Below are 14,862 nucleotides of genomic sequence, written 5' to 3'. Positions count from 1 at the left end.
TAGTCTTTATATAGTGCCACCTGATTACCCTATACACAATAACATTAAAGACAATCGAGCATGCGAAATTGCGTTTATCAAATTTTAAACAATAATAAACTTCTCACCTTCCCAAGCTGCGCCCACACTCCAACGGGCACCAGAGGCGCCAGAGTGCATCGGGTAGTCGTCGGCTATCAGAAAGGGGACTTTCCCTCGCCCGTCCACGTACAAACTCGCGTTTAGAAAGTCGACGTTGATGAGAATGCGAAACCAGCGGCCCGTGCAATTCTGCAAAGTGACGTCATAAGTAGAGATCGTTCGATATAACTCTTTCGGACCGATACCCGATATTTGTTTTTGCAACTATTGTTATTTTCACGTTAACTTAGCCCATTTTGTAAAACAGTTTTAGATTGGTATACCTCTCCAAACTAGAAAAAACTGAAATAAAATAAACCAACTATGAGGTGTTAGGCTACTTCTTTATGACGTCGAACTGTGACGTCACATTACGTCGCAACTTTGTGACGTTAAAATCCGATCCGGGTCCGACGGCTTTTTAAGTACGTTTTTCCCCAAAATGAGACGCGTATCTCTTTAATAGTCAGTAGTGTTTTAACTTCGGTCGTTGAAGTTGAAGTTTAGCAACGCCTTTCTATCTTTTAAATTACTTCAGAAATTAAATACGTAGATATCGATTAGTTACTTTTAGACAGGATGACGACATCAATGCTGACGTCTTATACCAATTTCTATATTCCCGTCAGTTTAAGATTGCAGCAATTATTCAACCTGGGTAAATGTGATAAAAAAAACCTAAATTAAAAGCCCACCGAAAAGCCATTGCAGACATATGTTTCAAATTAAAAGCCGTTGCATAATTTAGCAAAATAGAGATACTGCAACTAGTATTACACAATCGGTTACGCAACTTCGTTAAAATTTAATTGAATCGATTCTAAGACAGACAGGTGCAAGTAGATAGGGGTTATACAAAAAGACGGAAATCGGAGAACGAGATCCCGATAATAATAACTATGTAACACAGGAAAATTAACCCGAAGCAAATGTACAAGAATGTAACTGGAAACGACTACAATAGATATGAAAAGCGGATCAAAATAATGCTGTTTGCAGCTTTTAAAATGAATCACACTTTGTATTACGTGTAATTCAGATCTCTATTTGGCCAAGAGCTCCAAGATAGTTCTGCTTCTTATGCGGCACTTTGTCAAAATTAACAACCCATCATATAAAACGTTCTATGCTTTCGATCGACAGCAGATTAATTCCCGACAGTTTCAGAGGCATAAGCGGTGTGTCCAAAAAGCAATCAGCTAAACCTTGAATCAAAGCAAATTTATTTCATTCATATACCGCGACATCTGGCTTTTGTACAAAACTTGAGAAGTTGCTTTCAATTTTAAATGGTTGGTATACGAGTGGTGGAAAAATACGGGGCGAAAATTAACTAGAATCCGATATAACAGGCCCTAGGGCTCAAGGCCTAATTATTTGGCGATTTCAGTCACATTAACTGATGATGATACAAGACAGAGTGCTCTATAATATAAATTACCAATCAAAGATTTAAGCTATATAGCGTGCAAATGATAGCCTAACATCCGTTAAAACAGTGTTTCTTAACCCTTCTTCGTCGCATCAGTTTAAAATTGAGATCAGACAGTCCTATCTTTCGCCCACAATAACGGCTATTGGTATTGAAATGAAATATATAGAGTTTCGATAATCCAGAGTTATAACACACAAAAATACACCCGCTCGCGCGCTAGCACACTGAAAAAGAAGAGGCGCATCGGCGGTGGATAAATTATGCAGCAAACGTCGTAATGCCGTGTTTCAATTTTATAAGTTGCCTTAATTGCCTCGGTAATAACGCCAGTTTACATGAGATCCAGCGGTCGTATCTTTCGTCCACAATTATACAGCTTTCTTTGATGTTCTTTATACCGTTTGCACTAAATGAAAATATTTTATCCAAAACTGTGTCAAAACATTTGAAACAGGATTGCTAATAAAATAAATGTATGAGTTTTCATAATCTAGAGTTAAACACACACAAAAAATCACATACACAAACACTCCGAAAAAAGGCGCATTGGCGGTGGACAAATTATGCAGGAAAAGCGAGCATATCTTGGCGGGGAGCGGTAAAAATCGATCACGAACAAATCCTTTCGAGCAGCAGCTGGTGATGCCTTCAGCTTATGCGCGTATCTGGGCAAAGGCACTTCTCATAACTGAAGCGATATTGCCTTAATCCTTTTGCTTTACGTGAGCTTGGGTGCGCGGCGTCGTATTTCCTGTCCAAGGTCGCACTTGTAATAAGAAACCGGGTAATCGTAAGATCTAAGTAGGTATTAGCGGAAGTAACGATCCGATAAGAGAACAGCAGCACCACTAGGAATGTCCGATAATATCGGATCGGAACCGATACCTGACACCGAGTGTATCGGTACTCGTCCGATACTAGGATGGTAACAGTTCTCATTCGATACAAAATTAATATGGAAATTACAGCCATAATTTGCGATATACCACAGGTTTAACAGATTCAATACAGGGATTGCAAAAAGTAATGTTTTTAAAACGTTTAAATTAAGTTTATTTTGACACTAAGTATTTTTTTTTATATAAAACTGCTTTATTTATCCTAATGCACATAAAACAATTTGCCTGCCATATGTTGGATTTTTGTTACTTTTCGGTGAGTTATTGCTCATAATCAGACGAGTTTTTTAGTTCAAATAGTTTAACGTTTTATTTTTATGTCAATGACTTGACTTGAAGTTGACTTTCACAAATTATGACTTGACTGGGACTTGATTTGTTATTTATTTAAAAAGACTTGATTTGGACTTAAGTTATTATACAAAAGACTTGACTTGGACTTAAGTTATTTTACAAAAGCCTTGACTTGGACTTAAGTTATTTTACAAACGACTAGACTTGGACTTAAGTCATTTTACAAATGACTTGACTTGGACTTAAGTTATTTTACAAACGACTAGACTTGGACTTAAGTCATTTTACAAATGACTTGACTTGGACTTAAGTTATTTTACAAGGACTTAAATAATTTCTAAATGTATTGTTCACAACATTGGTGGCTGTAAATTGGCAACGCGAATTTACAAGTTGGGGATATAAGAAGCGACACAGCTTAATGATTTATTTAATAGCGAAGGTGTTGTCAGACTGTACGCTACAGTCGTGTTTAGACGTGTCTCACAAAACTATTCTGAAGTGATTCACACCACTAGACAAATACACGACGTGGTGGCTCATTCAGTCGAATCCATGTACTGGGTGCGAGTCAAGCCAATATGTTAATATGTTATTCACTTTGTTGACTTTCGACAAACTTTTGGCCTCATACTGAATAAGGAAAAAGCAAATGATGGCGCTGTCTGTTTTAAAGCGGCAAAAAATAACAACTTTTGTGGTGCTGTTCGTAATGAGAGACTTAAATGTAGCAATTGTAACGGAAACCAGATACTTTAAAGACTAAAGTTTGAATATTGGTGGGAGTTTGTGGTTATGCATCAGAATATTGAATTTTTATCCATTTATTTGCAACGTACGACAATTTAAAAGGCAACGAGCTATATTTTATATTGTACTGCGAGCTTTCGGCGTCGTTTACCCTGACGATTTGAATAGGTTGCCGAAAAGTTGGTTAACAATTACTATTACAAGAGGAGCTGTTTTTAAATAATTATACTATATCCAAACCGTTCAAAAGACCTGTGCATTGTTATTTATTCAACATATGGTTATTGAAAGTTAGTGTTTCATTTCGCCAAGTATAATTTCATTTCGCCATGTATAACAGATTTTAAAACACCTTTAAAACATGGAGCTTTTAATGCAACTGATAGTGAAAAGTTTGTCAAATCATCTTGTTATATTTACGGTGTCTTTGGCGTTTTGTCGCCTGACTGGTTGAGCAAAGCGGCATTTACACTAAGCCAAGGTTTCCATCAAGCGCAAAATGATGTTCAATCCGTTTGTTCGTATTCGGCTCCCATTATACGCAAATCCTAAAGACGCGTGAAGTGATGAATTCTCTTTTAGTCGGTTATGGAAGAAGGGTTGGGCGATATGCTGACGCCCAGTGTTGTAAAATAACTTAAGTCCAAGTAATTTCTCATTGAATAAATAACAAGTCCCAGATAAATGACCCAATTTTACAAAAAAAGCTAAATAAAAACATTTGAAACCCAAGTCATTTGTTTAAAAGACTTAAGTCAACTTAAGTTTTTTTGCCCAAAAGACATAAGTCAAGCCAAGTCATTTGACATGACTTAAGTGCCACAAATATCACAGGTCGAACACCAAATGTGTTGTGTATTCATGTTACATCAAAAATATTATATTGCAAGAAGAACTTATATTGTGCCATATACACCCTCATGTGTAAAAACTATAAAATATGGTGAGCGTTTAACGGGATGGGCGCACTTGTTTTGCTGCAAGTAACTCATCAATGTTTGGCTTGTATTTGGATAGTGCAACTCTCGCGTCTGGAACTACATCCAGTCGGTTTCGGTATGTGTTTTTTATATTGAGTAGACTAAATCTCATGCGGACCTTCTGAAACTGCTGAACGGACCGCATTTGTACGAATCGTCGAAGTTCGTACGCTATCGTGTGAGTTATTGTAATTTATCGAGAAAATTGCTATATTACGTTTTAAAAGGTGTTTCTCAACCAATAGGCCGTGACATATAATTGTTTCACCGTTCGCAGCTCCAGTTGGTCAGCGGCCCCTAGCTTGAGAACCGATGATTAAGACCAAACTGCCGCAACACAATTACGCCGTAAGCCAGTGCTCTTCAACCGGTGTCAAAATATGCATGGGGTGCACCAGTACGAAAAGGTATAGAAGGTGGCATCACAAACGTTTAATGAATCATTAATATTTGACATTCAGGATATAAAAGTTTGTTTGAATGCTGTTTTATGACATGCAATAGTAAGCATCCTGCAGCCATAATCGAATTCTCGCCTACAGTTTGTAAAACTTGGGCAGCTCCGCTCGATTTAATTGACATTATGATATTGTTAAGCATAATGATTTTTTTATCGCGTTTTAGCACAGTTTACCTTTAAAGTAAACAGGGTGCACGAGTTTGTCACAAAAACTTCACCAAGCCAAAAAGGTTGAAGTACACTGCCGTGCAACATACAGGGTAGCCTCATCTTCCATATAAACGCCATATGCCTACTTCAATCCCACTATAGGACCAACCGGGCGCTTTCGCTAAGACTTCCTCGCGCCGTAAAGCCAGCCACGATTCTTTCCCAATCGCCAAACATAATCCACTTTTGATGTGCATTTCTTGCGACAAGCCGATCGATTGCTGGCAACGAACCTGATTTGAGCCGGTCAGCTTCCAATGCCATTCCGCCGGCTTGAGAGAGCCCTTTTGTCCGTGGGCATCCCTGATGAGCAGCATGATGTGACAGTTACGCACGTAGATTGTCAGGTGCTGTCGACTCAAACCTATAACGAAGGTTATTACTGATAAGTCGTTGTGGCCAAAGTTGTCAAAACAACGCGGAAATTAATCTTCTGACAATCGTGATTTTCAGCTGGTTTTGACTTCGCCTTATTATGTTAGAATTACAGTGTTGTAAACAAGGTGTATAAGTCCTAGTAAAGTCATTTGCCAAACAACTGAAGTCACCGTTTGAGTTAATAGTTATGCAAGCAATTCAAGTCGAGTCGTTGCATTAAAATTAAAAGTTAAACTTTTACAGTCAGTAATTACATTCCGTTCCACGTCAAATTTTGCATAGCAAACACAAAAAACAAAAGTAAGCAATTTTTGACGTATAAATGCTTAAACCATTTTTACGAAATTAAAATTTTTTGTGTTATTTTGTTTTCTTTTTGCTAATTTGCGTGCTACATGTTGCGTTTTTGTTCGCTTTTATTTAAGTTATTGCTCATAATCTTACGAGTTCAACAATTTTTATTTAGTTCAACGTTTTATTTTTGACAATGACGTGACTTGAAGTTGACTTGCTCTAACTATTTGACTGGGCATCTGGTCACTTGGACTGGGGCGTGATTTGTTATTTATTTAAAAAAAATTGACTTTGACTAATTCAGAAAGACTTGATTCTGGAGTTACTTTACAATTGACTTGACTGGGACTTGAGTAATTTAAAAAAATAATTCATTACCACACTGGTCAGGATTAACAGCTTCTCTCCGTATATATCGTTAAATAAATATGAAAACAAAATGCAAACATATCAAAGCCAGCCTTGGTGAGATGCCCCCGAAAATATTGCCTTGTTTAATAGAGAAACATATATATATATTATTGCTGAATTTCTACTTTGACCTGATGAAGCACGATTGTGCGAAAGCTTGTCGAGATTTCAATACAATTTGTCTTTATATAGTGCCACCTGATTACCCTATATAGCAGGAGTTTTTAAACTGGGGTCCATGGACCCTTGTATTCTGACGTAAATTTATGACGCCATATCCAAACATTTCTTGCCAACACTGGTCCACGCAAAGCAAAACATTTTTAAGGGGTCCGCGGAAAAACAGTGTGTGCTATATAGATATATGACTTCTTTAGATTACTTCAATTGGGTTTTATATGAAATCCTGGCTGTAAAATTGCAAACCAATCTTGAAAATCACCTGAGCTGTCCGCCTTGCAAAGAATCGTCTGCTTATCGTTGTTACTCCGATCCTCGCTGCCCGGTTCCAGGAACATTCGGAACGCCACCGAGAACCTGGTCAGCGGGTCCAGGGCGTTCAGTTGTGACGTCACGGCGTCGCTGTCCACCACGAACGACTGGCCGGCGCCGCTGAACTCGTAGATGCGACCTCCGTGTTTCAACACCTCGGCCTTAAATAAGAGAAATGATGTAGTCGAGATTAAAAAGGAAAGCGAAGAAGGCATTTATGTTTTAGTGCAAGACAGAAATCAGACTTTTGCTCTATTAGAAATAAGCTACTACAAGGAATAATGTTAAGACTGTTTATAAAAACTGGTATAAAACATAAAAATCTTTGTATAAAACATAAAAAAATCAATGATTTTAGGATTATATGCCTGTTTTCATAACCTCGCCCTATAGTAAGAAAACGATACACATAAACATTGTACAACTTACCACATAAACACATAAATGCACCAAAAGTGGCCAAAAATAGACCAAAAAAACTGCTTTTTGAGTAGCTTTAACTACTACAATTTGCACAAGACTACTTTTAAATGTCACCATATTAAAAACAAACAAACAAGGAGGTATTTAAGTTTTAATGCAAGCCAGGAATCAGATTTTTTCCGCATGAATAAATTAAAACGTTGGTTTTCTTTTAACGTAGTTTTATTACTGGTCTAGAAAGATTTCAACACGTTTTGCGAGCAGGATAAAACTTAAGCCCCTGAATACTAAAAAAAGAGATTAGAAGACAAAAACAACAAAAGGTATGCTTTTTACTTTAAATGCGACCCAGGAATCAAACTTTTGACCTATATATATTAGAAATAAATTAATACATACTGTAGTTAAAGGGGTGATGTTAAGACTGTTTATAAAAACATAAAATCATTTCCTAAAATTTAAAAGAAATATACATTTCGCCTTGTGAAAAGGCATCATCAGTTTTAAACAAAAACTGTAATAAAACTCGGAACATCAATATTTTTTTGTTTATTTAACTTGCGAGTACTGATATAGTTTACTTCTAAAACAGTGTTTGGCAAAGTTGCCATTAATTACCCGTAACACAGGCAGATCGTTGTTGTAGGGTTGTCCGTATGTGTAGGCCTCCATTAGGTCGTGGTACTCCGGTAATGATGGCATCAACTCGAGAATGTTTCGGTGGCTCTTATCTGAAACACATCGATCAACGTAAACACGAGAAACGCCTGATTCGACATCAAGCAACGAAGCAAAAGTTCACAGGGTTTTTGTGGTGTAAGGAACGATTTGCACACATCCCTGCATGTGGCTATATAAAGGGTCCACCAATGTTTACATCTTTTGTTCTATTACAGTTAAACATTAATCGTGTGAAGAATAGCTAAGATATAAAGCCATAATATTCGGTAAAATCGTCATTTTCGCTGTTTACAAACGTTTCGGCAAAACCTCATGACATCATCAGTTTATCGAAAATAATGGCTGAGCTACTTTTATTAAAATTACCCCAAAAAAGTGTATTGTGTTCCAAAGATATAGAGAGAGACCTCGCTTGCACAATAATTTCGAAAAAATCGTGAAAGGTATAATATCGTTGCTCGGATCGCTTTTTTGTCTAATTTTTTATTTCTTTTTAATTATAAAAATAAAAAAAATGCTTTTTTCAGTTTTTTTTAATAAAAAGGTTTAATGCAATTCACAACACAGAGACACCTACCGCACATTTTCCTCGCATCTTGAGTAGCGTAGGCGTCGCGGTCACAGCCGGCTACGCTCTGAACATCGGCCATGTCAAGCGACAACGAAAAGTCGACACTGGATACTTGGTTTGCTGGTAAGCAGGTTATGAGGTGAGCAGACGGCATCAGGTGAACGTACTGCGACTTCAGTGACGTCATTTCGATCCGTGAGGAAATACCTTGTGGAGGGCGTGTGTTAGTTTTTTTGTAAACATATATATAAACATATATGAAGAGTGTGTGTTGGTCTATACGCGATCCGTATATTATAATATGCATAGAAAACTAAATGTTTATTGTCACAGGAGATATCGCCTCGCCCTTGTAACCAAACGTGGACAACAAGATAATTTTCTAGCCAAGACTGCAGCCCCGAATTGAACCTAAACACCTTATCAACACCACTGTACCTGTTCAACACCTGTAGCTTAAATAATATTCTATCTATAGAAATTCTTTATAAGCGATCTGTATATTATATATGTATAGGAAACTAAATGTTTATTGTCGCAAGGGATATCGCCTCGCCCTTGTACGTCATTCAACAACGATTTCAAAATAAAAGCGGTTTTGTGGCATATGCAGGCCAGTAAATAAAGGCGACGAAAGGCCTATATGTGCGTGTTGCTTTATACGCGATAAGTGTAAATATGTATGGAAAACTAAATGTTTATTGTCACAAGAAATATCCGCCTTGCCCTCTTAAGTCAATCGACGACATTGATTTCAAATAAAAGTGATTCTTTCGGTATGTGTGGCCAGTAAAAAAAGTGAAGAAAGGCCTATACCTCAAACTAATTTTAACAGAAGATTTTTTGGTGTTTTATTACAAAAAGGTGCTGTGAACTAACAAAAAGTCCCGGAAAAAATACCGTATCTAAGATGTCATAATGACGTCATCCATATTCGCTATGGCTTCTAGTAATCAGGGTGAGTGTGTCATATCAGGGCTTCCCGTATAGGTGTTAAAGTTTATTGGAAATAGATGAAGGCTACTGGCGACCCCTAAAACTTGTGCCACGATTGCATTCTATAATTTGTTGCCGCCAAAAAATCGCGCTAAAACGATACGTACGTAAAATTCGCCACTTGTTTATTGTAAATTCTCTAGACCAGCGATATCTCACGATAAATAACGCCACTGTCGTCGTTTTGAGAATGCAATTTACGCCAAAGATCTTTGCACTAGAATCTTTGCAAATGCACTGGAATGCAATCTTGACAAGACACCGACAGTAGCAACCCCTAGTTTGTTAAGCCTTCTTTTATTTATGGCCGTTTTAACCGTTTTATATATATATATAACTGTTATGAATGCTTACCAGCAAAAAATGTCTACTTTGCCTTAATATGGTTATATTATACAAATGCCACATTAATATCGAAGCAGCAGGTTGAATGAACAGGTTAACCAATTAAAATGAAGAAAAACTAAATTAAATATGCATGCGGAGTCAGTGTCAGTGTTCTTTAGCTAATTTCTTTAAGATATCTTGAAAATCAGTTTACTAAATAAATTATAAGATTACATGTCCACAATGGCTGGAGGCCTCTGACCATTTAATCAATATTCCGCTGATCAGATAATCAAATGGAAGTTAATAATAATTACAGCAACGACGTAGAAGAAAGGGATAACATAATAAGGGGATTATCAATATTGCATGAAGCGCAAATTGCAGAGTCGGTGGATTCTGAATAATTTATAAGTCTAAGCACAGTGTCGACTGACTTTGGATGAAGTGATGTTGTAAGAAGAAGTTCAAAATATCATTATATTTTAGTCAGACCTAATGAAAAAAGCAATAAAATTCTATTTTATTTTAATATTTAACCACTTTGGCAGGATTGGAAATATTTTTCGATTTGTTACAAGGCTTAAAATTTTAACAAACTTTCCTCCATTAGCTTAAATAAGCTTATAACTAAAGGGATTACAAATCAATTAAATGATAAAGTGCAATCAGGAAGCCTTTTAGGTAAGCTGCTTATTGGGGTTCTCACCTTGCCATTTTGCCTCGCAAGTCGGATTAACTGTGACCGTCACATGAACAGGCTTGGACTTGAGGCCCCCACAATCCCAAGCAACCACTGATACCTTGAACTGCTTGGGCTTGTGATAAGCTTTTATTGGTTGCAGGGCCACCAGAACACCTGCAATGTGTTTTCAGTGGTTTTGGGGTGAATCACAACAAATGCAGCAACAAAGAGATAATTTGACACCGAATAGACAGGGTTACAAAGTAGAGAACGGCCGATGCCCATTTTTTTGACCGATACCCGATTTTTTACAATTTTTCAACCGATACCCGATACCGATACCGATTTTTTTATATACCTGAGAAATGTTTAAAACTTAAGTTAATTGAAAATAAAATCCTAATAATGTTTTAGTATATACACCTTTATCAATTATTCAACAATTATTTTGCATATTAACTTGGTGTGATGCTAAAACAAAAATTTTTTTAATAAAAAAATTGCTAAGTTGTTTGTCGTACAGGAAAAATTATATCATATTTTTGCACTAAAATATCGGCAAAAGTATCGGCCTACATTTATCGATAGCGATATATCGGTAGAAGCCAAATATCGGCCGATATTATCGGTAAACCGATATATCGGTCTATCTCTATTACAAAGTCACAATTGGATATGTGGAATATAGAATGATGTAATCGAATATTTAATAGAGTACTGCTGCTGATGTTTTGTTACACATATGAAACAGAATTCTTTTTTTTGAAAAAATTTTAGTTACTGGTATTATATTTCCGAGTATTATCTGCCTATAGTATATCTACTAAAACTAAAATGTGAAAAAGCGCACAAAAAGTAATTACAAAACAATATGGTAATTTTTTTAACTTTTTTAGGTTGTTTAGTGACATGGAAAAGGCAAAGTAGCAGTTAACCGTAGAAATAAATAAAAAATTCTAGAAGTGTAAAACAAGTATTTTTAACAAAGGCAGACAACATTTAACATTTTGTTTAATTCTATTCTTTTTAATTCTGTAAGGATAAAATTGCGTAAGTAAGTTACATTTCAACAACAAGGCCAGAGAAATCGAAAGTAGCAGTAAATCTTAACTCTAGAAAATACATTTTTCAAGTTGAAAAGTACATTTTAGCGAATCCAGATTTTTTGACATTTTTTTAACCTATTTTTGTCCTACAATATATATTTTGAAACTGACCATCTTGAGAAATTGTAAACCAGGCTGCCGACTCCCCAATAACGGAATATTGGCAAATGTTGCTGTATTGTGGCGTACAGTCATCGTCCTGTGCCTGCAGACTGACCAATGGTTGGTCGGCCTCCACTTGTGCGTCAATGTTGAATGAATAATTAGCATTTGGAAAATATGGACTGTGCTCATTCACATCTTCAACAAAAACCTCAACCAGTGATCTGCAAATGGTTTGTCAGACGTATTATTTAGTTGTTCAAACCAAAATCACTTAAACCTTTAGCTCAGTTTACCAAACTGTCTGCAGCGGCATGCTAATGTGCCTCAAAAGATTGTCAAGTAATTTTTTGATATAAATGTTTTTGTAATTTTCTAAAATAAGTTATTTGTATTACCAATATGCATAGACTTAAATGCGCACTATCCAAATACAAATTATTATTATTAAAAGATTTACATAATGCTTTGTTTTGTGGTAAGGGCGATTGTAAAATTACTCCATTGTTGTTCTGTTAAAAGTGTGCCATGAAATATTTAAGATTTATTTAGTGTGCCACAAGCTAAAAATGTTTGACATATGCTGCCTATTTGTGTTTATCTTACCTGTGTGATTTTCTCTGTTTTATGACTTTTCCATTCGGCTTTAATCCAAGTCCACAGTCAAAGGCGGATATTTCAAAATTAAGGGCAGAGTTATTCTTACAGTAATCCAAATAGTAATCTGGCTTTAAAAACATTGTGGCTTCTCCGGTTACATTGTTTAAAAACTGTAATCCAAAAGGAAAATCATCTTGTGCTATGCTTCCGATCATATGCAAGCGATATCCACAAATCAAACCTACAAGGTTTAAATAACACAAAGTTGCCTCAGGCACACAAATATTACAACACTTAAACTAAAAATCTAAATGAAAAAACCTTAATATGTAATATGCGTAATAAGGGCGGTATATAAAAATTAGATTTAAGAATCATATAAAAATCCTCTAACTGGTTATAAGAAATTTATTATATAAAATAAATAAAACAGGCGTCTCTATCCATTCTAAAGTTATTTTTTTTTGTGATTATTAGGCTGATTCTATTTTTGATAAATTAACTGCTTTCCTAAAAAAAAAACAGTAAAAACCTTATACACTATTACACTTTATCATTTTAACTTGTTACCTAATGCGCATGTTTGACGTCTTAAAGTACAATTTTACCTGGAAGGTTTGGAGCATCTTTATCTATTGCATATAATGGAGGCTCTAGAATTAAAGTGCGCGAATCCTTGCTTATTCGTCCAACAAATTTCTTTTCAATGCGCGGATTGTGATGATTGCCTCCTAAAAAAATATCAAAATAAATATTAACAGATCAATGAGAAAAAACTAAATTCTTAACTCACTGATTAGATTTGCTTAAATAAGTTTTATTTAAATAATCACATATCAGCAAATAAAAAAAAAAATTTAAATACATAAATTTTGTGAAATATTAAAAAACAATCATGTTTGAATATTGTACACATATTTACTAAAACACATTAATAGAATTATAAACTACTACCTAAAAAAGTGTAAAAGTATAAATTGAAAAAATACCATTTATATGACAAGATTTTATTATATTTTTAATAACTTTATGATTTATTAAGCCAAGATTTTATAACAAAACAAGAATAAACAAACCTTTAAGCTTCACAAGTTTTGAATTAGCAATTTCAGATGTCAAAATAACCATAAGAAAGCATACTGCTGATCTCCAAATCATTATTTTTAAATTTATTTAGCTTATAGTATCTAAAAAATTAAAAAGTTAAACAGCCGCTTTTAGTTGCATGAAATATAGTACTTCTAGTACGTTATTTCTTGTACTCCAAAAGAGCTACTTGTTAATAAATAAAATTTGACAGAGCATAATGGATAGGGTTGATCAAAAACATAAAATAAATTACAACACCTCATATTCATTGGCTTTAAACATTTATTACTCCAAAATTTAACCAAACTTTCTGCTTTGGTCACAACTGCTTATGGTGCCTCATTTCTGGCAAAACATTCGGTAAACTGGTACAGAAAAGCATAAAATAACAAGAGTATATATAGAATAAGTTGAAAAATCTAGAATCCTACTAGTCTTTTTACAGTAACAAAACGAGTTGTCAATTAATTGAAATTGCAAGGAAGAAATAAATATGGGAAAATAAACACTATAACCATACTTCGACACAAACGCTAACACACACCTTAAATATTGTTAGCAATATAAACCCCCGGACAAAAATGTCGTCAGGGTTCAAGGTCGCCTTTAAAATCAAACGTCCTGTAGTAAAGTAACTAACTTTGCAAGACAAGACAAAAAACTACAAAGACAAAATGACATAATGATTTACGTAAATATTTCTTAAAGTTCAGCATATTACGCCTCTACCTTGGCTAGCTTCTTTCCTAAAGCAATGGACGTCTACGCCCCAAACTGCTTTGCAAAGCACCTCAATTGCAAGTGCACATAAATAACAAGCGTCTGTCGCAACAGAGCCATGTGCTTTTTTCTTTCCTCGTCAAAACATCACTCCGATCGATTCTCTTTTCCTGGCTTTTGATAACAAGTCAGTTTCAACCGTTGTGCATACAATGCACTAATTGACTCCGTGGCGCCCACTCGCGGTTATTAAAGCAATCATTAAAAATGTTTAACGGATAAAAATCTAAGCCGAATTTGGATGAAATTTTAAGCTAAACGAGAATTTTGCAAAGCTCACTATATAATTGGATACTTTTTTTGGTAACGCTTTGTAAGTTTTATTAAAAAATAAGTTAAATAAGGTCCATGCAAATTATAATAAAGCCACAACACATAATAATATCCACCACAGAATAAGATCTAGACGAAATACCCGGCGTTGCCCAGGTTGACTAGGATATTTACTTGTCACAATATGTGCGTTCGTTCAAACGGCATGAAGCAGATGATTGTTGATCACCGCCGCATGCATAGGCATAGCCATGCGGGCCACAGAGATTATGTCCCCCAATTTATAAATATTGTACTCGGTAATGGGATGACTGTTAGCGTTCGGAGACATTCCAGGGGGCGGGGCCAGCGGCCGGCTGGTGGACAGTGATACGCTTCAGATCAGATTCGGCACTTTTAGTTTACTTCTGTGCACAATTGGCGTGTTTCTCGGCTATTATGTGGACAATGTCGACTGCATTTACGCGTGCAGCATTCCTAAGGGATTTTCAATGAGAATTACCAAA

General features: G+C 35.6%; 1 protein-coding gene across 1 annotated transcript in view; it reads right to left on the bottom strand.

Moving 5' to 3' along the window:
* The window catches only part of LOC146146565 (calsyntenin-1-like), a 30,713-nt gene extending 17,310 nt beyond the window's left edge, over positions 1 to 13,403 (bottom strand). The window contains exons 1-10 of the mRNA XM_083386622.1: positions 13,291 to 13,403; positions 12,823 to 12,945; positions 12,221 to 12,455; positions 11,624 to 11,838; positions 10,431 to 10,580; positions 8,405 to 8,605; positions 7,765 to 7,877; positions 6,674 to 6,884; positions 5,382 to 5,512; positions 108 to 270 (exon numbers count right to left, since the gene is read on the bottom strand). Of these exons, the coding sequence (XP_083242748.1) occupies positions 108 to 270; positions 5,382 to 5,512; positions 6,674 to 6,884; positions 7,765 to 7,877; positions 8,405 to 8,605; positions 10,431 to 10,580; positions 11,624 to 11,838; positions 12,221 to 12,455; positions 12,823 to 12,945; positions 13,291 to 13,372 (1,624 nt within the window). The 5' untranslated portion in view covers positions 13,373 to 13,403. The remainder of the gene's footprint in view (positions 1 to 107; positions 271 to 5,381; positions 5,513 to 6,673; positions 6,885 to 7,764; positions 7,878 to 8,404; positions 8,606 to 10,430; positions 10,581 to 11,623; positions 11,839 to 12,220; positions 12,456 to 12,822; positions 12,946 to 13,290) is intronic.
* Positions 13,404 to 14,862: the final 1,459 nt, after the last annotated feature.

The sequence above is a fragment of the Ascidiella aspersa genome, chromosome 4 (assembly GCF_963924565.1).
Source record: "Ascidiella aspersa chromosome 4, kaAscAspe10.2, whole genome shotgun sequence".
NCBI classification, from domain to species: Eukaryota; Metazoa; Chordata; class Ascidiacea; order Phlebobranchia; family Ascidiidae; genus Ascidiella; species Ascidiella aspersa.
The sequence above is the reverse complement of the archived record's forward strand: the minus strand, read 5'-3'. Positions and strand labels throughout refer to the sequence as shown.